This window comes from Nelumbo lutea, chromosome 4, assembly GCF_056320005.1.
Source record: "Nelumbo lutea isolate HS-2025 chromosome 4, American lotus-T2T, whole genome shotgun sequence".
In the NCBI taxonomy this organism is placed as follows: Eukaryota; Viridiplantae; Streptophyta; class Magnoliopsida; order Proteales; family Nelumbonaceae; genus Nelumbo; species Nelumbo lutea.
The window spans coordinates 4,032,588-4,058,495 of NC_142687.1; the positions used below are offsets into that span (position 1 = coordinate 4,032,588).

Below are 25,908 nucleotides of genomic sequence, written 5' to 3' on the forward strand. Positions count from 1 at the left end.
AGTATATCGTATAGGAGTAGTACGAGAAGATATGGAGAATGGCTAACACTCATAAACGCATCGTTTATGTTAAATGAATCAATCATGGCAATTCAAGGAACTTGCAGATTGAGAACCATATACCATGTGATTGAACTATCTCGAGATTTTACAATAACTACACATCCACCTAGAAGGAAATTCCTAGAACTTCTTTCTCTAAATAGAAAATCCTAGCTAGCTAGTATATTTGTAACAACTACTTCTGAATCCTATGAAAACCGCACTATAACATCGAGGAAAAAAAAGTCAAACATAGGGTACGCGAAAGACTCAACAACCCTTATGATCGTAGACTGATTTTGCAGTTCTTTGGTTAGCGTCGACACTCTTGTGTCTTGCTACAAGATTCCATCATGCAGTTCTAAGGATTTCCATCATGAACTGTTCTTCAACCTATCTACAGTTTTCTTGTTTGTGCGAACAATGCTACTAAGATTGTTGGATGTAAGTGTTGTTGTTTGTGAGAAATCACACCATGGATTCCGTGTTGTAGTTTGGTAGAAGAGATTCATGGGATTATGTCTTCAACCTCCTAAATTGTTTATAGGGATTATGTCTTGCAGTTGTCAAAAAAATTTTTTGATAAATTTTATTAGTTTATATGACGGGATATTAACAGATAGCTAACAGAAGGGAGGCATATATCTAATGATGTCATATCAATGAGGAGGTCTTAGTCCATTTAGAAAAGAGAGGAGGGTCTTAGTAAGGTTTAAGCCTTTTACTCAAAAAAGGCATTTCAATTGGATGGTGGCGATTGATTGCTTCTCCCTAGTCCCAACTCACAAAGCGAAGGCAGAGAATTAGTGTATCAAAAAAAAAAAAAAGCGAAGACAGATAATTGAATCTGATTGTGCTGATCTGTTTTAAGTGGGTCAGATTCTTTAATCATGAAACACGTGGCACATTAAGGACCCAGAACCTTCTATTAGCCCGTATCCCATTCCCAGACCGGACTCCGGAGTCCGGAGGCCATCTAAGAAGACATAAAACTCCGTTTCTTTCTTTTAAGCCAAAATATTTAACCCAGGAATGCAAAACTGAAAAACATGTATTCTATTTGTTTTTGGGCTTCATAATTCATTGGGCCACACAGGAATGACGAAAAAAGTATCCTTACCTTACTGGTTTACCATTGGATGATTGAATTATAAGTTTGATGTTATCTATTTAATTTTTAAGCTCCTAGGGAAAAACCAAACACACTTCGTTTTGCTGTTCGGACCACCCAAACCCTTCCCTCTTCAGCTCTTCTATTCTCCCTCGCTCGCTTTCAACCAAATCTCTCTCTCTCTCTCTCTCTCTCTCTCTCTCTCTGTAATTCCGCTGTAACCAAAGTTTCGAAACCCTAGAACCTGAAAACCTTAAACCTTCATCTTTGATCTTACCGAGTTCTCTCAGCGCCATGCGGAACACCTTCTGAAGTCTCTTTTGCCGTCGGTTCCTGTTTATTCGTCCTTCCTTTTTATCTAGTGGTTTCGTGGAGCCTTAATTGGACTTCTTTCTCTATCTCTAATTTCTGTTTGTGATATCCGACGTTTCGTACAACGATGGCTGAAGGCAAGGCTGACCTGTCAGAGGATCTTCTCTCATTGAAAACTTCCGATGAGCCGTGGACCTCCAAAGGTACTTAGGGTTCTTGAACGCTGATGCTTGACATCCATTATTATTATTTTTTGGTTACGATGATTCGTCAATTTGATGAATTTAGTTGTTGCGAAGTTACTATTAAGTAATTGTTGCTCGATCTGATGTATTGGAGCCCGTGGATTTCTTTTTAGGCGATTGCTTTGTTCTCTTATTATTACCATTTGTTTCTGTGGTCTCGATTTCTTGTGCTGTGAATCTGTCATATTATCGATCATAATATAGGGTTTTATTGGAGGATATCAGGTCGTGTGCTGCTAGTTTTGGCTTTGTTTTGTTTGTTGACTACACGGATCGAGTTCTAGGGTTTCGGCTATAATACGATATATGGTCCTCGTGTTTCGTTTCTGATGTTACATTACATCGGATCAGAACTTTTCAGTGTGACTTTATTATAGATACCTAAACGCCAATAATATATTTAAGTTCTTGTCGAATGTCAGTTGGTTTAGGATGAAAAGTGTTACAACATCTAGGTCCCCCCTGTCATTCCTTCAGATTAGGAACTTCGTTGGTTCGTCACGTTTATGGTTTACTTTTCTATTTATGCTTTCCGTCACTTTTATTTTGCTTGTAAGTTGGTTTTGGCTTTTTAGTACACATAATTTATCATTCAATATGATTTATCTGACGGGCACCGCCTATTGACAACATTGGACTTAGACTTCGCTGACTTAGATGTTGTTAAAAAGTTTGTCTAGTTGCTAGATTTTACAATCCAATACTGATAACCTGGGGAAAATTTTCATCATACTATATACTGAGCCTGGTATTTGATTGCTTTCGAACTCAAGAATTCCTTTTGTATGGAGAGGCTTCTGTCTTTGTTTTGATTGGGCGTTATTATTATTATCATCATCATCATCGTTTTGATATTTAGTTGAAGAGATTCTTTTTGTATAATAAGGAAAGTGGTCAGTGAGTTGGCATTCAGAATCCATTTCTTATTTAAATTTATTAGTTTTCTCCATATTTATATTGAGAGAATGTTGATAATGACTGAAGTGGTTGACCTGAATGACTTTTTGCATTATCTTATAGTGAGTAAAATAATTAAACGATAAAATACTTAAGGAGCTCACAATCTCCTTAATCACTTATTTCCCATAAAAAAAAACAATTAGTGATTCACCTCAGCCACTTCAGATGTTATCAAATAGCCCCCAAGTCTGAAGTTTGATGGATTTCAAACTCTGGATTTTTTTTTTCAAATTTTGATGTTGGATCCCTCTGTCTTTAGTTAACTGATCTTTCTGGAGTTGAAGGCATTCACTTTTGGTAAGTTGGAAACTTTCTGTTTGAATAAGGAAAATGGTTAGTAAGTAGATGCAAAAATTTGTTGTTCTCATTGAATTCAGTATGTATGGTGTAACACATTTTCTATTACTAGTACTTTGTTGCGAGTTTTGCTTTCACCTAGGATTTTGCATGTAAGTTTTGTTGCATGACTTTGGTCCTTAGCAGGAAATGGTATACAGATTGCCAGTGTCAGTAGTGTTTGAATTGACTTGAAATTGTTCTGTCAATTTTCTTATGTAACTGAAGCTGTACAATCTCAGGATCATTTTTCCCTCCATGTTCACTCTCTCTATAAGCAATGTGCATTTCTGTGATTTTTATTTCTCTGCCATCTTTATGATCAGTTTCCGATTTTGGGGTGCAACTTGGGTGGTCCTGGATTGAGCATTTGTTAAATTTTGAAAGGGCCCAGGTCCAGTGCTGCCTGATGCTGTAGAAAATTTCCAAACAGGGTACCCAATTTGCACCCCTCCTCTGGTTTGTGGCATTTTTCAATGCTAACTTCTGTACTTTAATTGAACTTAACTAACTTGGAGGTTTTTCCCGTTCTCATATATTTTATGCCATGTTAGATGATGATATGTCTGGAGGAAATGACAAAGACAAGGTGCTAATGGGGTTTCTTGATGAATCCAAAGGTTGTATCTTTTTTCTGTCACATCTTAAACAGTTTCCCCCTTTTTAAATGAAACATGACCATCTTCCATCAGCATACTTATTCCTGTTCTGGCATGTATTACCTAACTTATTCTCTTTGCGGGTTTTGTTCTTATGGAAATGTTTAATACTTACAGTGGTTGTTTATTTGGTAAATATTGCAGATCAGGTAATGTCAGAGAGCAGTATACCTTTGTCTCCGCAATGGCTTTATGCCAAAACAAGTGAGACTAAGACAGGACCTTCCGGCCCATCAGGGGTACAAATTTCTTTACTTGTATTCATGTACAAAAATATATTATTTTGTATTTGCTTGGGAAGATAAAGTGAGAAAGCTGCTCACAGTTTTTGTTTGGATCAACCTATATCTCACTATTTTATAAATAATCTTTGCTTTGGTCAACGACTCATCGACCTGGATGGTTGAATTATTGACCCACTCAATCTGTTTACTGGGTCTGGGTTTTTATAATGTTTTATTTCTTCTGAAAATTTTCTTGTCACGACGCCATGGGTTGACCTGTTGACCCAGATGGTTGAACTGGTGATCTGTCCAGTCAATGGACAAAGCAGTCCAGCCTCTTTTTTCTTTTATTTTTGCTTGCCTGTTCTTTGTCATGCCTTTCCACTCAATTTGGTTTTCTTTTTCTGAGATCCATAAAGAATATGGTTAGTTTTATTCTCCTTTCCCCTTTTGTGTTACTTTGCTTCCAAAATAAAGATCCATGATTGAGCTTCACATCTCAAAAGTCAGCCAAACTTTTCTAAATTATATCAAATGATTAATATGTTATTTTGGATCTGTCAGAATGAAAATACCATCTGATGAATGCTATAGGAATCTGAGAATTGGCAGTTGGAAGAAGCCAACTGCACTCCTCTATTCTTTTCATTTTTCTGGGGGCATGTGTGACAGTAATTGGGAGATCTATGAATGCACGCTTTTAGAAAAAGAAATCTATTAATGTATTGTCAGAATAGTGAAAATAATACATTGTAGATCAGGGGCACAATATTGGAAAAAACTCCAAAAAGATGATTACAGAAAAGCTAAAATAGAACCAGTGAACCCCGAGGCGTTTATCTTCCATTCTGCATCCCCTGTCCAATAAACTGGGTGATTCATTTGCTGATAGACCTATTGGATCATTATATGCTCTCTAATAACCAAGGATCTAGATTAGTAAAAAAAAGCACCAAGGATCTAGCTCTGATAAATTGTTGAAATTACCAAGTCTCTTTGCATCCATCTATTGTCCACAAGCTAACTAGATTCTTTTATTTCTGGATTTTGATGTATGCGGGTCTGATTCCAATGTTGGAGCTTGTTAGGCCTATTTATTAGACAGTTTATGTCACTAATTTTTTTTGTTCCTTTATGTGACAGGATTCCCGGGCAGCTAATTCTATGCCTTTTGGAAGCTCCATAGTTCCTGTTCAAAAAGAGGGTTGGCGTTTGGATGGACCTCAGGACAAGAAGGATTGGAGGAGGACTACTTCTGATATTGAGAGTAGTCGTCGTTGGCGTGAAGAGGAGAGAGAAACTGGCTTACTTGGTAGAAGAGACCGTAGGAAAGAAGATCGACGTGTTGACACTGTTTCAGCAAGAGAATCTGCAGAGAACAGAGCCTTGTCAGCCTTGGATCGGTGGCATGATGTAAGTAGTCGTAATTCTGGGCATGAAACACGACGAGACAGCAAATGGTCATCAAGATGGGGTCCAGAAGACAAGGAGAAAGAATCTCGCAGTGAAAAAAGAATTGATGGTGAGAAGGAAGATAGTCATGCTGACAAACAGTCATTTGTAAGTAACAATCGTGCATCTTCTGAGCGTGAAACTGATTCTCATGATAAATGGAGGCCACGCCATCGGCTAGAGGTTCATTCAGGTGCATCAGCTGTATATCGTGCTGCACCAGGATTTGGGTTGGATCGAGGACGAGTGGAATGTTCTAATGTGGGATTTGCTCCTGGAAGAGGGAGGGCAAATGTTATTGGAAGTCTGTCAATTAGCAGGCCTCCCTCTTCGGGTCCTATTGGTGCTCCTGTAGATAAGAATGAAAATGTACAGGGAAAATCTGGCTTGTTTGCTGATACATTTTGCTATCCCAGAGGAAAACTTCTTGACATATACCGTAAGCAAAAACTTGTTTCGTCTTTTGACACCATACCCTATGAGCTGGAAGAAGTACCCCCATTAACACAAGTGAACTCTATTGAGCCATTGGCTTTTGTTGCACCTGATGCAGAAGAGGAGGTATATTTTGTATCTATGTCATGAATTTACTGGAGTGATGTTTTATTCTGTTCTGTTATTCTTTATTGTTGACTTCATTCTTTTATTCTCCCTGGTTGACTCACCTGGTGCTAGCAGGCTGTCCTTAGTGATATATGGAAGGGGAAACTTACTGGCAGTGGAGTATTATATAATTCATCTAAGGAGAAGATCGTTAGATCAAATGAGAATGTCACAGGTAATCCAGGTTGAATTTACCTAAGATTTTGTCTTGTTAGTTGGTCATATTTACCTCAATCTTCATAAAATTTTCTTTGTTCAGGCACTGGAATTGTGTCATCAACTGACAGCAAACAGGAAATACTTCCTTCTATCAGCAATGCTGAGACTAATGATTTTTTTTCAAAAGCTGTGATTGATGATGCTTATCAAAGTAATGAGACTGGAGCATTTGATAATTGTGCCTCACAGTCACAGATGAATATATTGGATGGTGAGTTAAATTTCATTTTTGGTCTTCAACCCACTCCTGATAGATTTTGTATAGTTGACAGTGTCTAGCTTCGTTGTCCTATTCATAATATCTGAAAGAAATGTTTGTACTTTGTACATGCAGGGAGAGACATTTATCTTAAAAAAGGTGGACACGATATATTGGGAACAACAGCTGGAATAGAATCCGATGATTCATTTTCATTAGTTTCAAAGAGTAACAGTTGCTGCAGGATTGAAGAGGTTGGAGGTGGTTGCCATGAGGCTGTGTTGAAAAATGGTGAAAACTGGCAATCAGAAGACTCTGCTGTGTTGAAGCACCCGAAGTTTGATGACATTCAGTCAGCTGCTTCTTTTGATATCAGTACCAAGCTTCCTGATGATGCAAGTTCTTTATTTGATTTGTCATCTCTCCAGCAGGCATCAAGTGGCAACGAGCAGCATGTAAAGAGCAATGGTGAAGCAAATCTTTTAGAAAGGGGTATACCACCTGAGGAATTAAGTTTGTACTACCGTGATCCCCAAGGCGAGATCCAGGGACCGTTTCTTGGTGTTGACATCATCTCATGGTTTGAACAGGGGTTTTTTGGGACTGACTTACCTGTTTGTCTGTCAGATGCCCCAGAGGGAACACCTTTTCAAGAGCTTGGGGAAATAATGCCACACCTAAAATCTAATGATGGGTTAGTTTCCAGTGCTCCCATTACCAAGCCAGATCCATCTGATGCCACTGGAGGCAGCATTGTGGCTACTTTGCCATTAGCTGCTGATTTTACTGGTTCAGTTCTCATGGATAACCAAGGCTGGGCTTCATCTGAATTTGAGAATCTTCCTGGTCACCATATTCAGTCAAGAGTATCTAAACGTGAAGATGCAATGGAGTCCCATTATTCCGAGGGTCAAAGTTTTCATGACTTTGTTGCTCAAGATGAGGGTTAGTTATCTAGTTAGTTATGTGGCTCTTATTGTTCTTTTATATATCCTTTGGTTTCATGTTTCTCATGGTTTGTTCTTCTGTTTCCTGTAGAAGTTGTCTTTTCTGGAAGACCTGGTAGTAGCAGTGGAAATCCAATTCTGAGACATTCTGAGACCCTTAATGATCCATTAACAAATCCCACCAGCCACCCTTACCTTGCAAATGAATCGGCAGAATCTATGGGCAACAGGTTGCATCCCTTTGGCCTGCTTTGGTCTGAACTTGAAGATGCTCATTTGAGGCGTACCCAATCATCAAACATGTCTTCAGGCATTGGTGATCAGGGCCAACCTGTGAACCCCATTGTTGGAAGAGAAACAGATTTTTCTAGTCACAACCAGAACTCATTTGGTGCAATGGCTGATAGGCCTCTTGTTGGAGAGACATGGTCTGATGGTTATGGAAGGAATACACTCAACTCCAATTTACATCAAGATGCATTTGAGGCTCGTCACTTGGTGCAAATGGAAAAAGAACCGAACCACTATGATCCAGCCGGACATTTAATGACACTGCAGTTGCAAAATCAACAGCTACGACAGCAAAATCTATTGTCTCCTCATCACCATTTGCGTTTGAATGGGTCAGTTCTAGAGCAATTGCCGGGTTCTGCTCTTTCTCAGAGCCGGAATCCTGTACACCATCAGCAATCAATGAGTCAACCTCTGACCGATTTAGATCTTCTGAAATTTCAGCTACAACACCACAGGCAGTTTCAGCTCCAACAGCAGCATCAGTTGCAACAGCAGCAACTTCATCATCAGCAGCAAATACAGTTGCAGCAGCAGCAGTCACAAGTTCGGCAGTTGCTACTTGAACAGTTGCTGCATCACCAGATGCAGGATCCTGGCTTTGTGCAGTCACATCTTGATCCAGTTAGAGCTAATGGCATGCTTGATCAGGTTCTTTTCAGGCAACACCTTCTACATGAATTGCAGCAACAATCTCTTCCTCCTAGACATCCTGATCCATCTTTAGAGCAGCTTATCCAAGCAAAATTTGGTCAGAGTCTACAGAGGGAACATCACAATGATCTGCTGGAGATCCTATCACGTGCGAAGCATGGGCAGATGCTTACTTTGGAACAGCAGCTTCTTCAACAAGAGCAGCTTCAGGCAAGGCAATTCTCTATGGCAACAAGGCAGCAACGAGGACTGGAGGATGATAGACGTATTGGTGGAGTCTGGTCAGTTGATGAAACTGGTCAGTTGGTCCGGAGTGGCACTAATCCACATCAATCCCAGCCTGCAGGATTTGGTACCTTCGATTTTTACCAGCGACAACAGAGGCCTTCCTCCTATGGGGAACAAGTAGGGCATGTAGAGCGGAACCTTGCAGTACAAGAGAGATTGCAGAGAGGGCTTTATGAGCCCAGCTCATTGCCATTTGATCAGTCAATGCCTTTGCCTGGTGGTACTCCTGGGATGAACTTGGATGTTGTAAATGCATTGGTTCATGCTCAAGGTCCTGATATTAATGAGCAGCACAATCAAATGCACTCAACTGCTCAAGTTGGGTCGTTTTCTTCAGGAGTGCTGTCTCATCAGTCACAAGTTCCTAACCAGTTTCGTTCTTCACATTTGGATACAATGGAAAGCCACTGGTCTGAAAGTGATGAGCAGGTTGCAAATAGTTGGGTAGAAGCTAGGGTTCAACAAGTGCATCTTGGAGCAGAGCGGCAGAAGAGGGAACTGGAAGTTAACCTGGCACCTGATGATTCTAATTCATGGGTATCAGCTGATGGAAGTGAGGAAGTTTCAAAGAGGGCATTGATGGATTTACTTCATCAGAAGTTGGGCTTTCAGTCTGGCCAGTCATTAGAAGTGGGTGATAGTGCCCCTACATCATCATATGAAAGAAGAGAACCCCCTTGGTTGTTTTCTAGATCAAATTATTCAGATATTCCATTCAATCACCTGACAGAGAAACAAGTGGGTCTAAGCAATTCTTTTGCAGAAGGTTCACATTGTTCTAATTCAGGCAATATGATGCAGGATCGGTTGGTAAAGCTGGGTATGGAAGAATCATCTAGCAGTTTGGAAAGCAACGAGAGGTTGCTCCTTAGGTCTAATTCTGGTGCATTGGTTGAAGAAGAACAGCTTTTTTCGGGAAAGAATGAGACTGGTCAGTCCTTTTTTACTGACTCCAATAAATCAGCTACAGATAGGGATGTCTTAGAGTCAAAGGAGGGGAAGAAGGGTAAGAAGCGTGTTCCAAAAAGTAAGGTTGCAACTAACAAGCCTGTGGAGGTTCAGGAAACCATAGCTGAGCAAACAACAGGGGCATTCATAGATCGTGGGGAGCTCCCAGTTAATGAATCCATCAGGCATCCTTTGCTTGGCAGCTCTGGTAATTTTAAGTAGCATTGTTATTTCCTTTGGTTGTATTGCATTTTAAGTCATGTGAATGATTGTGGGCTTATGGCGCTTTGCAGGTGGAAATGTGGGGCCGTACAACTATGAGGTGGGACTAGATAACACTGCTGGTGAAGACATGACCAAGGACAGGTAATGGTTATATGCATTTTGTAGCCATATTCTGATACTGACCTGACCTGACCTGAATGCACCTAATAAGCATGTGGATTAAGAATTTAGTCCGTGAAATTAGGCATCATGATTTGTTTGTGTCGTGTGTGTGGAATTTTCCCAGTCCATGAAAATAGAAATGTTGATTTGTTAACATGTCTGTATGCATACGAACATGCTGTGGGAGTTGCATTTATTAGTCTTCTATTTATATGTCTGTGTGTGTGTTGTTGGGTCCGAGGTGGGGTAGGGTGGTTGTGGGTGCATTTATTAGTCTTCTATTTATATGCATGGGGCAGTGCATTTATTAGCTTATGTTTATGTGATCATATCATAATATTCTAAGTTTTATTCTTATCCAGCCTTTGCTATTATTATCGAGGGCGATTTAGAATTTAGTGGCATGGGTGAAAGAAGGAAAACTCAAGCTCGAGGAATTTGCAGAAAACAGGGGCTTCTTTTTTTTTGGAGAAAAGTTAGCTGATTTCATTAAGAAAAGAGAGGGCTACACAAGTGGGTGTACAAAGAAAACAAACAACAGGGATCTGACCCCTGAAAATTACACAGGAGGGATCATATCACAGTACAGAACTTCTAAAAGAGCACCTAATTTTGCTAACCCATCTGCAAGAGCATTGAGTTTCCTTGCAATCCAGCACAGGTTTCCGTTTGAAGCTGCCAGTAGATCCCTTGCCTCTGTCAGAAAATGACTGTCTCTACGGCCCAACCTCCTGTCTTCCTAACCACCTTATAATTTTAGCTGAGTCTCCCTCTATGGATGGATTCTGGATGCCTAGTCTGGTGATTAATCAGATTTCTGTAAGTGCAGCCATCACTTCTTTTGTAGAGTCAGCTATACCTATCAGTCTGCTGTACACCCAGCAAATGTTCTCATTTTCATCCCTTAATACTCCTCCAATAGGGGTTACCTGAAGCACTTCCATCAAAACTTAAGAGTCCAAGTTTCTTCCCTCCTGAGTAATGGGTCCCTGTGGATGGGGGGGGGGAAGGGGAAAAGGAAAAAACCAACATCCCTGTTAAGGTCATCTATAGAGATTCCTTTGAACTTATTTGAGCTGGAAGCTCACTGATTGCAAAGATAGGCAATGTGAGAGATCAGATCAGTCTTTGAATTAGCCTTATTCTCAAACAGGCGGTTGTTCCTTTCTTCCCAAACTCACCAAAGTACAACATGCAGTACTATTTGCCAATACACCTGACCTCTTTTACTCAATCCTTTGCCTTGCTACTGATGGAGCAAGTCCTGGAGGTGATTTGGAGCAACCCTACTGTACCCAGCTAGCTGTAGAAAATGGCTCCAAATGTCCCTGGTTTCCTGGTAGTGGGTGAAAAGATGATCAATTGATTCCCCTTCTCTCAGGCAAGGAAAGCAGACATTAGGGGAGGTGAAAAGTCTGCCAAAATTTTTCTTTTGCAACAGCTCCCAAGTGTTTATCTTATGCAGGTAGGCCTCCCAAACAAAGAAACACACTCTAGAGGGGATGTAGTTGCACCAGACCTTGAAAGGTAAGTGGCAATCTTGCTCCTCTGCAACCAGAACCTTGAATAAAGATTTGGAAGAGAACTCGCCTACAGGGTGGGGTTTCCAAACACGGGAATATAGGGAGTTGGGGCAGATGTAGACCTCTTTGAGGGAGAGGAATTCAGTTAACTCACTGATGTCCAAATCCCTTAAAGGTCTTCGAAGGCTCAAGCTTATGTTGATCTCAGTGGGGGAAGAGGGGAGGCATTGAGAGATGGTTGCTTCTTTGTTTAGGGTGAGATTAAAGAGTCTAGGGTAGGAATCTGCTAAAGTAGTGTTATCCCACCACAGATCAGTCCAGAATTTTATTCTAGTACCGTTGCCCATTTTAAACCTTGTGAAAGGAAAGTAGTAGTTATAAGTTGAGGTGATACCTTTCCAATGGCTTCATGAAGCTACATGGTTTGAATGAAGGTTACAGTCCCAACCGTTGGTGTCCAACCCGTACTTGTGATGACAGCTGCCCAAAGAGAGTTTGTCTCTGTAGGGAATCTCTGCAACCATTTTCCAAGTAGAGAAGTGCTTTTCTCTTTCAGGTGAGCAATTTCCAGCCCTCTAGCTAGCTGTTTTAGATTTATAGGTCTGAGTCCATCTCACTAGATGACTTCTTTTCTTCCCTCCACCTTCCCAAAGGAAGTCTCTTTGAAGTTTCTCAATCGATGCTCTGATTTTGGCAGGAACCTAGAACACTGGGAAGAAATAGATGGGCAGATTTGCAAGGGAAGTCTTAATGAGTGTAAGTCTCCCCCCTTTGGATAAGTAACAACGTTTCCAAGTGGCTAGCTTCTTTTCACATTTTCCCTACACCGGCTCCCAGAAACTTGGACCTTTTGGGCTCCCACCTGAATGCAACCCTAAATAAGGGGAAGGTTTTCCACTCAACAGTTCAGAATTTCCTTGAAACATTCCAAAAGAACTTCAATTGAATTGATTGTCACCATACCACTCTTTGTGTAGTTAACCCTCAATCCGGTGACTAGTTCATAGCAGTTCAGGACCCTTTGCACATTGATTATGTTCTCCAGATTAGCTTCCAGGAAGAGAAAAATATCATCTGTGAATTGGAGGTGGGACATGTTGAGGGCACCTTCTTACTTCAAAACCTTATATTAAATTTGGATTTTTTGCATTATCTACGAGCTAACTGAAAACATCCATCACACAGTAAAAAGAAAAGGGGAGAGAGGACATCTCTATCTTGACCTCTGCTTGCCTTGAAGTAGCCTTTGGACTCTCCATTTAAGAGGATTGAAAACCAGGTTGAGCTAATGCATCCTTTCATCCACTCCAACCATTTAACACCAAAACCCCTTGGTTTCAGAAATTGAATGAGGCAATCCCAACCAACTTTGTTATATGCCTTTTCAAGATCTAGTTTGGCAAGTAGGCCGGCCTACCAGTCTTCCTTCTCTCTTTGACACTTTTGTTTGCTTTTAAGATGCCGTCCACAATTTGTCTACCTTTCATGAAGGCAAACTGATTCGGTGAGGCCAGATCGCCTAGGACTTTTCTGGTCCTTTTTGCCATCACCTTTGCCAAGATTTTGTACGCACCCCCTATTAAACTTATTGGCCTAAAATCCTTTACTACCAAGACATGTCCTTTCTTTGGGATGAGACAAATAAAAGTTGAGTTATTGCTTTTGTTTATAACAACTGAATAGTGAAACTCCATAAATACCTTCAAGAGATCATCTTTTACTATATCCCAATAGATCTGAAAGAAGGAAAACCATCTGTCCCGAGGGCTATATCTCCATCCATATCAAATAATGCTTCCCTTATCTCTTGCTCCTGAAAGTCTCTTTCAAGCCAATTCCTCTTTTCTTCTGTTAGAGTTGGCCCATCCCAGCTTCTTAGTGTCAAAATTTTGAAACTTTCCTTAAGAATAGAGCTCTTAGTTAGGAGGGAAGAAATCTTTTGGAGACAGATTAAAGTGGATTAAAGAGAGATGGAAGATGCGAATGAGAACATGGGCTTTTTATTAAAGCAAACTTATGAAATTAATCAATTGGAATGTTAGAGGTTTGGGGAGTGCGAGGAAAAGAAGAATCATCAAAGGTCTACGTAGAAGGGAAAATCCAGATATTGTCTTGATACAAGAAACCAAAATTTTAGAGGTGGATAGATTTTGGATCAAAAGCATTTAGGGTTCAAGAGGAATTCGGTGGTCGTTTAGTCCCTCTTGTGGGGCCTTAGGGGGAATTGTGACCATGTGGAAGGACTAGGTGGTGGAGGTTGTAGAGGAATTGATTGCTAGATTTTCCTTATTTAAGAACATGAGGGATGGTTTTAGTTGAGTTCTTACCAATGTTTATGGTCGAAATAGATACCATGAAAGGAATGAAATGTGGGAGGAACAGTTTGATGTTAGGGGTTTATGGGATGGACCATGGTGTGTGGGAGGGGATTTCAATGTGATAAGGTTCTCAGATGAATTTAGTAATCCAAATCAATAGGTGACTACTAGTATGAGGAAGTTCTGACTTTATAGATTCTTGTGACCTGAAGGAACTCCCTCGCATGCAAGCTAGATTCACTTGGTATAATTTTCAAGAAGCTCCCCATTGTTTAAAACTAGAAAGGTTTCTGTTTAATGAAGAATGGAGAAACTATGGGGAGAATCTAGTATCCAAAGCTTTACTTTGTCACCTTAGACTATTTCCCTATCAATCTAGGTCCTGAAACTTTTTTAAGTGGCCCCACCCCTTTTAGATTTGAAAATATGTGGCTCACACACCCGAACTTTGTGAGGAAAGTAGAGTCTTGGTGGAAAGAGAATTTAGGAGGGGTGAATTGGAAAGGCGTAAGGTTTCACAAGAAGTTAAAGAGATTGAGAGGATAAATCACGGAGTGGAATAGGGCTCACTTTTGAACGCTAGAGGAGTAAAAGCTAAATCTTGTGTCCAGAATAGAGGAATTAGATGACAAGGAAGCACATGGGACTATTGTTGCTAAAGAAAGAACTTTGAGTTGCAAGTTAAAGAGAGAATTGAAAGAAACCTTACCAAGGGAAGATATCAATTGGAGACAAGTCTAGGTGCAAGTGGTTAAAAGAAGGGGATGACAATACAAAATACTTTCGTGCCTTGGCAAATGGGAGAAAGAGGAAGAATTATGTTGCTAAATTGGAGATAGGATAGGAGAAAACCAATCAAAGTGAGATTGCTAGGATCTAGGATTCTAAAGAAGCTTGTTGGTTGGAACCATAGTTTTCAAGGCGGCAAGGCAAGGCTAGGCGACAGGGGGTGCCTTGTCGCCTAGTTGCCTAGGCACCCGCCTAGGTGATGGATTTTTTTTAAGTAAAAACCACATATCCTAGGGTAGTTCCCTAGGTTCCATAACCATCTTTCCTTAATAACTATCCATATTTTTCTTAGAAAATTATAAACTTCATGTTTAAGTCAAGTCTTTGAGGGTTCAATACAACAGTTAGCAATGCTTGTGTTGATTAAACCCTAAAAAATAAGCAAATAATAAAAAGAAATTGGTTTATAAACACAAAAAATGAATATTTTTGTTTATTAATGTCTACTTTATAATTTTAATCTAAAAAAGTAAAATTATAAAAAGTATTTTATGTGACAATATACAAAACTTCTTGGCGACTAGGCGAGGTGAGCCTCCAAGGGCACCTTGTCGCCTGGGTGTCACCTTGACAACTGTGGTTGGAATGGAATTTTGAAGAAGAGGAAATAATAAAGCCAGTGTTCTCAATGAATAGAGCTAAAGCCCCTGAGCAAGATGACTTCACTATGGCCTTCTATCTGGATTGTTGGGAGATTGTGAGAAATGATCTAGTTGAGGTGTTCAATGAATTTGCAGAAGAGTGTTTCATCGATATATGGGTAAATGCAACCTTTCTAGCTCTTGTCCCATAAAAGACTGATGTTAGCCATCCAAAGGGTTTCAGATCTATCAACCTAGTGACTAGCTTGATGGACTATGCCAAGATTGGTAAAGGAGCTTTTGGGTTGCTAGAACATCAAAGGGCTTAGTGTGTGTGGATGACTATCCCTAGTGTTTGTCTTATGGTCCGTCTGGTCCGAGAGGAATAGTAGGATTTTTTGTAATAAGGCCTAAGACCAGAAGATTTAATCCAGAAAGCTGTGTGCAAGTTGATCTCTTGGGTGTCAGTTTTTCAGGAGATTAGAAATTGTAATTTGTCTGTTGCTTTTCATTCTAGTTCTTGGTGGAGTATGTAATTGCTGAGTTGTTCAGTATGCTTTTCTGGGACTGATCTCAGCTTGTATGTGCTGCTTTTGATTCAATAAATATTACGTTACCTTTTTCCAAAAAAAAAACTTAGTGACTAGCTTGTATAAGATTATTGCGAAGGTTCTCTCCTTGAAGCTAAAAACAGTTCTCCCAGCCTTAATCAATGAACACCAAAGGGCTTTTGTAAAGGGGAGACAAATAACTGAGCAAATCCTCATTGCAAATGAATGCGTGGAAGAAATGAAAAGGTCAAGAAAAAAGGCTTTGTATATAAGTTGGACATCGAGAAAGCTTGTGATTTGGTGGATTGGATGTTCTTAATTGAGGTAATGAAACTTTGTGGATTTGGGGAGAGATGGTATCATTGGATCTTTGGATGTGTTAACTCTTATCATTACTTGATCCTGGTCAATGGGATTGTGAGAGATTTCTTTCCATCTTGTAGAGGTTTGAGGTAGGGAGACCCCCTATCACACTTCCTATTCACCTTTATAGCGGATGTTTTTAGTAGAATGATTTATATGGCCGAAGGGAGAATGGAATTAGTGGATGGAAGATTGAAAGGGATATGATATTGATTACTTACCTATAGTTTGCAGATGATATTATAATCTTCTTTAAGGGAGGAGTTGAAGAAATCAACTTTTGGTGAGGAATCTAAATGATTTGGTGAGGAGATTTGAAGTTGTCTCCAATTTTAAAATTAATCTTGAGAAGAGCTGTATTTGCGGGCAAATGTCCTAGACTACTCTACATCTCTAGTTGGCCTCTCAGAATGGAGGAATGTGATAATTTTCTCTGAGAAGGAAAGAAGCAAGGAGGAGATAAGGGATTGTCTTGTTTAGGGTGATCCATTGGATCAAATCTTTGGACTTGTTTGATCAGTTTTCTTTTTTCTTTTTTGATAATTAAAGTAATTTTATTAATCAGCAATAGACAATAGTACAAAGTCCCCAAGGAAAGGCACAAGTTGCAACCTCTCCGGGCTAGTTAAGTACAGATTTCCAAATTAATATCAACTTACATAGATGCACAAAAAGGATCTTCCCTAGAAACCCCTCGTTTGGCTAAAGCATTAGCCAAAGAATTAGCAGACCTACTAACCCATTTTACTTCAACTCTCATATTGCTGGTTAACCACTTTACTTTTTTGATGAGATCTTTGTAGCCCCAAATGGTGGTATCCAAGTTTAGGAGCCACCTTGTTACCACCTGAGAGTCCCCTTCAACTAGGAGATGCTCCACCCCAAGCTGGTTGGCGATCTGAATTCCTTGTACTACAGCAAGGATTTCTGCCCTTGTGGAATCCCCCACTCCCACCGGTCCTGAGAATAGGGAAATTATGTTGCTGTCCTTATTTCTCAGGATACCCCCTATACTTGAAGGCCCGGGGTTGCCTTGGATGCTTCCATCAAAGTTCAGCTTGATGACACCTTCCAAAGGCAGAATCAATTCTGACAGAATTCTATCATTCTTTGTTGGAGTGTTAGCTATTACTAGCCAATTCCTCCACAAGTCATCAAAGGAGAAGTCATCAAAGATATCCACAGTTTTCAGCCAATGGATTGCTTGTTAGGATACAATCCTTCATTTCATCTAACCCTCTTTCCTTCTCTAAGAAAATTTTTGCATTCCTTTCCTCCCAAAGAGTCCATAGAGTGGCTGCCCTGACACATTTCCACATGACCTTACCTCTTCTAGTGTGCCAAACAAAGACAGATGGGTTGAATAACGAGCTTAAATCAGAAGGTATAGACCACCTACCTCCAAATAAACAAAGGCTCCACCTCCATTAGAGTGGCTGCCCTGACACATTTCCACATGACCTTACCTCTTCTAGTGTGCCAAACAAAGACAGATGGGTTGAATAACAAGCTTAAATCAGAAGGTTTAGACCACCTACCTCCAAATAAACAAAGACTCCACCTCCATATAGTTGTAGCAAAGGAACATGAGATAAGCAAATGGAAACAATCCTCATCCTCAGTCTTACACAAGGAACACCAATTTGGGGAAAGACAAAGCGATGGTCTCTTTTTCTGTAAGTTTTCCAAAGTACTGATTTTCCCATAGAAGACTTCCCAGCAGAATATATCAATTTTTGGGGGAATAGGTCGCGCCCAGACTTCTAGTAAATGAATTAGCTCAATAATACAACTTGACTCATCATCCCTTAACCCTCTACGAAACCCAAAGTCCTTGTTTAAAGATAAGGGGTTTAACGGGCTCGGGAGAAAAGTTGGTTTTGGCTCATGTTTGTGAAGGGAAATGGAATAGAGAGAGGGGAAACAATCTTTGAGGGGTTTAGGTAGCGAGGGAGCATACCATGTATAGCCTTCCAAGGTGTAGTAAGGGTAGCTCGGTGAGATATCATGGAATCCCAACCATTTCTTGCACAACCATGAATGCTTGCCACCACCTCATGCCATAATCTCTCTCTCTCTCTCTCTCTCTCAGGGCCATCTCCATAGCCATTTCCCTAGAAGGGCTACATTCTTTAGCACTATGTTCCCTATCCCTAAACCCCCTTCTTCCTTTGGTTTGTTAACTATCTCCCATCTGATCAAGTGATCCTTTTTCACCTCTTCTGGTTCACATAGAAAGTCCCTTATTCTCTTCTCCAGTTTCTTAGCCTCCCTTGGAGGAATCCTGAACACTGAAAGGAAGTAGGTTGGAAGGTTGGCAAGTGGAGCCTTAATTAAAGTCAGCCTACCCCCTATTGAAATGTAGTTCTTTTTCCAAGCTGCCAAGCACTTATCAAATTTCTCCACAATAGGGGCCTAGAAATTACTTTCTTTAGGGTTGGCTCCTAAGGGTAGCCCTAAGTATGTCAAAGGCCAAGAAGAAATATTGCAACCTAAGCATTCTGCAATGGATTCAATCTCCCTATTCTCCAAGTTTACTCCAGCCACACAACTTTTATCAAAATTTACCTTCAAGTTGGAGACCCTCTCAAAAGTACTTATTAAAATCTTAAGGTTCTTCACTTTGCTCAACTCATTCCCTTCACAGAAAATAACAATATCATAAGCAAACTGAAGGTGAGTTACTGGAATGCCTCTGCTCCCTATTCTCCATCCCTTTATTTGGCCTTCCTCATCTGTTTTGGAGATCATCCTACTAAAGAATCAACAACAAGTGTAAAGAGGAAAGGGGAGGGTGGATCCCCTTGTCTTAAGCCTCTATTGGCTGGAAAAAAGTCCTTAACCACCCCATTCACCAACACTGAATAACGACAAGAGTTTAAGCATCCTCTTATCCAATTACAACATTTATCCCCAAATCCACGTCTTCTTGACATCTTTAGTAGGAAATTCCAATCCACTAAGTCATAGGCTTTCTCCAAGTCCAGTTTGCAAACCAATCCTTTCCTGATGATCTCCTTATCTCTTCCACACTCTCGTTTGCAACAAGGATCTGATCTGTAATTTGTCTATCCTGTATAAAGGCTCCTTGTGCTTGGCTAACGAGAGAAGGGAGAACTACTTTGATCCTCCTAGATAGCACTTTTGCCAGAATCTTATAGATGCTTGTCACCAGGCTAATTGGCCGAAAATCTTTGGGGCGTCCGACATCATTCTTTTTGGGAATTAAGGCTATAAAGGTGGCATTGATTCCAGGACTCACAAAATGTTTATCCTCAAATTCTCTAAATACTTCAATTAAGTCTTCTTTGATTATGTCCCAACAGTTCTGATAAAATGCCATTGTAAACCCGTCAGGACCCGGTGCCTTAGCCCTATCCATAGAAAAAACAGCTTGTTTAATTTTCTCTTCCTCAATCATTCTTTCTAGCCATCCCTTATCTGTTTGGTTCAAAGTTGGCCAATTCTCCTTCCCTACTATTAACCGATTCTCTAAGGGTCTTTGAAAGATGGATTTGAAGTGATCCACAATCCTACTGGCAACCTCCTCTTGAGAGGTTATCTCCACACCATCAACCTCAAGCTTTTGTATCAAATTTTTCCTGCTCCCATAAGCAAAGCATGAAAGAATTTCGTATTCCCATCCCCTTCCTTGATCCACGTATGTATGGATTTTTGTATCCAAGTCCCTTAACAAATTCTCCTCTAACTCCCTTTTCAGTTTCTTCCTCATTTCTCTGTCTTGCTCATCCATCATCCCTGGGGATTCTTTTGCATCTAACTCCTCAATCTAAACCAATAATCTAGCTTTTACCTCCTTCACTCTTCCAAATTGAACCTTATTCCATTCCTTTTTTTTTGCCTCTCAACCTTTTTAATTTTTTTGTGGAATCTAACCCCATCCTATTTCACTTCTCTCATCTCTTCACTCCACCATTCCTTAACCTTAGGTAGGAAGTCCGGGTGTGTCAGCCACATATTTTCAAACCTGAATGGTCTAGGTTCATTTCTAAGAGGTTCTTGTCCTACTTCTATAGGGTAGTGATTAGAGGTTATCCTAGGTAGGGCCTTAGTCACCAAACGTCTCCAGTGGCTCTCCCAACCCTCATTAAATAGGAATCTATCAAGCTTTGAGCATGTTGGGTTTTCTTGGAAGTTGGACCAAGTGTAGGTAGCCTGTAGTAAAGGAAGCTCCTGTAACTCACAGAAATTTATGAAGTCATTGAACTTCCTCATACTAGTTGTAATGGCCTGCCTAGGATTATTTAACTCATTTGTGAATCTTATTGCATTAAAATCACCCCCCAAACACTGAGGACCTTCCCACAAACCTTGACTTCCATGAAGCTCCTACCATAACTCATTATTCTCTCTGTGATTATTTGGACCATACACATTTGTTGGCACCCAAATAATTCCATCTTCCACCATTCTTAATTTTAGGGATACAGTTAAGTTTCCTATTAGCTCCTCTACTGGTTCTCCGAAGTCCTCCCTCCACAAAGTTACTATTCCCCCGAGGCTCCCCACGACGGAGTTGAGCACCATCAGCTCCTCTACTGGTTCTCCGAAGTCCTCCCTCTTATTTTCCAGATCTCCCTGACCCACTTTCTATCCAGTTCAGCTAATTTTGTCTCCTGCAACATCACAATATCAGGTCTTTCTCTCCTAAGTAGCTCCTTAATCTATCTCATTTTTCTGGCACTACCCAAACCCCTTACATTTCAGCTTATTATCTTCATTACCTCTCAAGAATTTAGCCCTTTAATATAGTGTTCCTTCATTTAGAACCCTTCTTTCTTTCCCCTCTGCCACTGAACTCGATATCCCCTTCAATGTCCATTATTAGTCTCTCTTCTTCAGACATTTTCTTCTTTTTCCTACCCTTATTTCCCACTGACTTCCTATTCTGCCCTTTATTTCTTAATTCCTGCCCCAATCTATTGGTTCTTGCTTCTGATTCAGGGTTTTTTGGAGCCACCTCTATCATTTCCTCCTTCTGTCTATATTCCTCCAGCAGGGCACAAATCTGCTCCCAAATCCATTCTAACTCCTCTTGTTTCCTTTCTAACAACCCAACTCCCTTCTCTGATCGGACTCCATCATTATCAATCGCCACTTCCTTGTTACCAGTTGGTTGGTCTGGTTGGGATTCCAAGACATCTGTTACAGGCAGAGAACCCAAGTTAGTATCTAAAACCAAATGACAGGCTTACCTGGAATTAGCATAGATGGTTGCATGTGGACCGGCTACTGGGTATCAATTCTTGGAGTCAGGACTAGGCCCTTCCCCTTTTTCGGATTCAGCAGTGGAAGTGGACTAGGTACAACTACAGTCATAGAAACTTCACTTCTCTTTCCCTCTGTGTGAATCCTTAGGTAAGGCTCCAATTACCTCTTTCAGTGTTCCCAACTCCACCTATCTTTTGTATAGCATACCCAGTTTGGGAAAGATCTATTCTCTATTGCTAAGGCTCACTCTTCTTTCTTGCGAATCTGTCTCCTCCTCTAGGAATAACAGTTCGGTGTTTAGGCTACCCTCTTCTAGTATATCTCTTGGCTTTTGGAGGTCGATACTTCCCAAGCTAATGGTTTCTTCCAAATCTGAATCGGAATCAGAAAGTTCTTCATTGTCTGTCAATCTTTCCGAATTAGAGTCGAAAACCTAACTGCTCTTCACACTCCTGGGGTTACGGCGTTCCTGTTCCTTATGCGGCATCTTCTTCAAGGGTCTCCACTGTAACGAGCTGGAGACCTTCTCTGAACTGTTCGAACGAGAGAAAGGGCATGAGGAAGACGATGGTATACAGATTTTATTGTCTACTTGAGGAGCCAACCTTGTCACGTGCCCCCCTCACTCTTGGGTCTTTTGAGCATAGCCCACTTAACTTTTTGGGCCTACTAGGCCCATAATTACAATTTAGAGATGGGTCTGCTGGTTGGACTCCCATGCATATTCCTGAGGCTACCAATACCTCTGCCCTTCCTTCATTTGAATCATTCAATATATTTTGTTTGGTGCCACAAGCAGCTACCTGAGCAAAGGTTCTATTGGTTGTCAAACCTTTACCTTGTGTTACATGTCTCCTAATAGTCTCCTGACCCAAATCTTTTGGACTGCCTAAAGGTAGAGTTTCCATTTCAGTGAAACTTTCTTGTCTCTTTTTTCCAACCAACTTCAAGCTGCCACGTAACACCATTTCCTCCACCTTTTCATCTTCCTCCTGCCTTCAATGGAGGTCACTAACCAAACTGGTAAGAACAGTTCATCCACAATTACAGTCACCTTCCTCGGTATATCTTCTGGTTTTACTCCACCCAGTAGAATGGCTGCACTTCACAGATCTCCCCAGATGACACCATCAAGGCGAGCTCCACACAGCAAAGCAATTAAGTTTGCAGTTTCTTGATTCCAGAGATGGAATGGCAGCCCAACCACTCGGACAGTAACATTATTTTCCATTAAGAACACTTTAGAATTTGAAGAAAAAGACCATTTATAGACTGAAAAGGTCCCCAGAACATCTTGGATACAACATGCTCTAACATATACCTGGTTTTCGAGAGGGTCCATTACTGCCTTAGCAGAATCAAACGGAGTTAAGATGAAGGTGCTTCTTAGCTCCAGTTTGATCTTCAGTAGTTCTGCAACTTTCCACCAATCTGTCACCAATCCTCCAGCTTCAACCACTAGTGTTCTTTCCCATTTTCCTACTGTTCCATCTGCTATCTAGGAAGGATCCCTCCTACTGTTTGCCATGGTTAATTTCTTTTCTGGTACCTCTTCCTTGTACATGATCTGTCTTCTAGTTTCTGGTCTTAGTTCCCTTTCATCAATTTCCGATAGTTCTTTTTTTTCCAATTCCCTTCTATTTAGGAATTTTGTTAGTATCCCAGCTATCTTTATCCATCCTTTGCCATTCTTACCTTGAGGGAAGCAAATCATCTGCTTCCTTTAGAAAAATATTCAGTGAGAGATAAGAATGCACCCTTTGCATTCCCTTGTTCTCCATCACATACCTCCTACCTGACTCTGAGGACTTTTCTTTCCATTTTGTCTGTTTCCCTTTAGTTGCTGCATCAAAGACATATTCCTTTACCCAGACAGACAATCATGTCTGAGCCTTCCACAAGAACCGTAGCCCTCTTCTGTTCTCTTATTTTCAGTCCCATTCTTCCTTTGATCCGTATTTCTTCAAAGAGAAAATCTTTGGCTTCTACCCTCAAAGCTGACCTCCATTTTGCTTTCTCCACAAAGCTTCCTTCCATTAAGCCTCTATCCATTGCTGAAAAAGTTAATGTTTGTTAGGGTTTAATCAATGTTTGTGTTGATTAAACCCTCTGTTGCTGTGGCTTAAGCTTGTTGATGGACAAACAGAACAACCCAAACCCAGTAGTCGGCAAGCCCAAAATGGTGCATTTGTTACTTTTCCTCTCCCAGAACCCTCACTGCAATCTTCTCATGCCCTGCTTTCCTCGGTCCTTGCTTTGTTAGCCCATCAGCTATGGAGTTGGCACTTCTTTTGATCCATACCACTTTAACTTCAATGTCTTGTGTTAACCACCTGAACATATTTCTTCCATTGCTGTTACACACTTGTTTGATCAGTTTTCCCCTGATGATATACGGAGGAACTGGGAAGTAGTTGCAAGTTCTTAAAGAAAGGAAAGAACAAGTGTTGCTTGGCTACCTCCACCTGATGTGAAGTTGAATTTTGATGGGAGTAACACGGATAATCCAGGAACTGATGGTATAGGAGGGGTTTTGTGAGACATGGAAGGTAAACTGATAGCTTTGTTTTCTGGCCCTGTGGGGTTTGGGCATTTTCTCAAGGCAGAAATGCTTGCAGCTTTACGAGGATTTCAAATTGCTAATGATTTGAATATAATCAATGTGGTGATCGAAGGGGATTCAAAATTGGTGGTGGGTTGGCTGATCTAACAATCACCTGAACCTGCTGGGTTTTCTGTGACTATTTGGGTCCGGTTAGTTAGGCAAAATAATTTGGGGCTGGTCTGGTTTTCATAAAAATTGGTTAGCACTTAATATTGTATTAATATGTAATATTTTATATGTGGAAACATCAAGATAATGTGCTCTCATGGCTCGTCTTTGCACATCGCATTAACCTCTAACGCATACTTCAAACCTTGGTAAGGCCTGTTTCCAGTTTTTTGTGTGAGCAATTCAATCTCAAAGCCTGAACTAGCTGGTTTTCATCGTTTATTTGGGGCTACTTCTAGTTCAATCCACTTCAACCAGCTGGTCAGGTTAATACTTTGGGTTTGGGGCGGGGATTTTTTTTTTGTAGAAATCAGTTGAGACTTGTAGGTAAAATTGTGTAAACATCTGAATCTACATTAGATGGAAGTAGATCGAGTAGAAATTAAGCAGACGCCCCAGAATCTTAATTAATTTGTAGCGTAACGAGTACTGGTCGCCATGCTTCATCATGAGCTTTTCTGAGATATTGGAGTTATTATGATGTTTTTTCTGCTTATATGGAAAGAAATTCCGTGTAATAATTGAGCACTGAAAAATACTTTTGACATCCAGCATCGTTTATGGAATATATATATATATATATTTTTCAGAGTATCCTGTATCTTGTCCAAAGGGCTAGATAACTCCAGGCCTAAACGTCCACCTGTCTCTCGGGTTCTGTCATCACATGATGCTTTGTCTGAGCTGGCTTCCATTGCAACTGTTAAAGTAAAAACTCCGATGAATGTGACACCCTCGGATGGTAAGCTCAACAAGCCTTTCCTCCACGTACCTTCGGGGACAGTTTTTATACGGTTGCACTGGGTTCCTTATGGGGGCCCGGATCTGCTACCCACGAGTAGTTCTCACATCCTTACCTACGAGTAATTGCAGCTGCGCATTGGAAATGTCTCCCTTAGGAGATTTTCCCAATACACGGCGGTGGTGTTGGGTACGGGTGTGGGTAGCAGATCCGGAGTGTTCATATGGTGTTGAATGTTGCCCATGAGTCTTCCATTGCACTGACTGAAGCCGATCTCAGTTTATAAATATTGCTTACGTTTTATTCACTTGACTGATTGCACATTATGTAAAAATTTCAGAGGGTAGAAAAGTTGGAGGGAATTCGGCAACCCAGGCCTCCGATAGTCTGACATCTGGCAAGAAAGATATTCGTTTCCGGCGGACCGCTTCTTGCAGTGATACAGATGTGTCAGAGACTTCATTCATAGATATGCTTAAGAGCACTGTCAAGAAACCTGTGCTACCAGATTCTGATCCCTTGGCCGGAGCCACAGAATCATCCGATTCCGCACAAGGGAGTAGAAGCGGCAAAAAGAAAGGGAAAAAAGGGAGGCAGATTGATCCTGCACTCCTTGGTTTCAAGGTGTCCAGCAACCGCATCATGATGGGTGAGATTCAACGCCTCGAAGATTAAACCCAGTTATTTTGTATTTCTTCTCTTAAAGTTGTACAGGTTCACATGTTATGTGAATTTTTGCTGGTGAAAATTCTTTCATTTGTTTTAATTTTCCCCCCTCAATGGGGACAGTGGGCAATAACCCGATTCACTTTTGACAATCAAGGTAGCCCCTTGGAGTGTATTGTAAGTTGTACAGGCGTTTTAAGTAAGAATATTTAAAAATTAAAAAAATGAAGTTTACGAATGAAAGATTATTAATCGTCATTCGTCATATTTAATATTAATTACTTGTCCATGCTCGTCTACTGGAAACACTTGTTAACCATCAACCGGCATCATAAAGTGTTAACCAATCTCAAGTATTATGCCAAGTTGAATATCAAGGTTTGAGTCTTAACTCTCAAATATTTGGTATGTCAATGTTGAATATGAAGGTTTATATGAGGTAAAACAGAAATTAAAGAAAAAAAAGAATGTTTTGTTTTGATATTCATGTGTG

The 25,908-nt window shown here is 40.5% G+C and overlaps 1 protein-coding gene across 4 annotated transcripts; it reads left to right on the plus strand.

The window, feature by feature from the left end:
- The first annotated feature begins 1,147 nt into the window (after window positions 1-1,147).
- On the plus strand, window positions 1,148-25,693 carry LOC148853453 (uncharacterized). 4 transcript variants are annotated; one of them, XM_088985693.1, is made up of 12 exons: window positions 1,529-1,668; window positions 3,333-3,440; window positions 3,561-3,626; window positions 3,810-3,904; window positions 5,033-5,902; window positions 6,020-6,119; window positions 6,204-6,374; window positions 6,498-7,307; window positions 7,401-9,698; window positions 9,784-9,856; window positions 24,598-24,749; window positions 25,090-25,693. In XM_088985693.1, the coding sequence occupies exons 3-12, from the start codon at window positions 3,569-3,571 to the stop codon at window positions 25,422-25,424; spliced, it is 4,962 nt and encodes a 1,653-aa protein (XP_088841819.1). In that variant the 5' UTR covers window positions 1,529-1,668; window positions 3,333-3,440; window positions 3,561-3,568; the 3' UTR covers window positions 25,425-25,693. The 4 variants fall into 4 exon arrangements, 3 of the variants coding, with proteins under 3 accessions (XP_088841817.1, XP_088841820.1, XP_088841819.1); XR_016113178.1 differs by lacking the exon at window positions 3,333-3,440 and having other exon boundaries at window positions 1,148-1,668; window positions 24,560-24,749; XM_088985691.1 differs by lacking the exon at window positions 3,333-3,440 and having other exon boundaries at window positions 1,148-1,668.
- The last annotated feature ends 215 nt before the right edge of the window (window positions 25,694-25,908 follow it).

Excerpts from the sequence above, each read along its gene's own strand:
- LOC148853453 (XM_088985691.1), top strand. The coding sequence starts at position 1,593 with ATGGCTGAAGGCAAGGCTGACCTGTCAGAGGATCTTCTCTCATTGAAA. Across the intron at positions 3,905-5,032 it reads GACCTTCCGGCCCATCAGGG|GATTCCCGGGCAGCTAATTC; the intron begins GTACAAATTTCT and ends TTTATGTGACAG. Across the intron at positions 6,120-6,203 it reads ATCAAATGAGAATGTCACAG|GCACTGGAATTGTGTCATCA; the intron begins GTAATCCAGGTT and ends TTCTTTGTTCAG.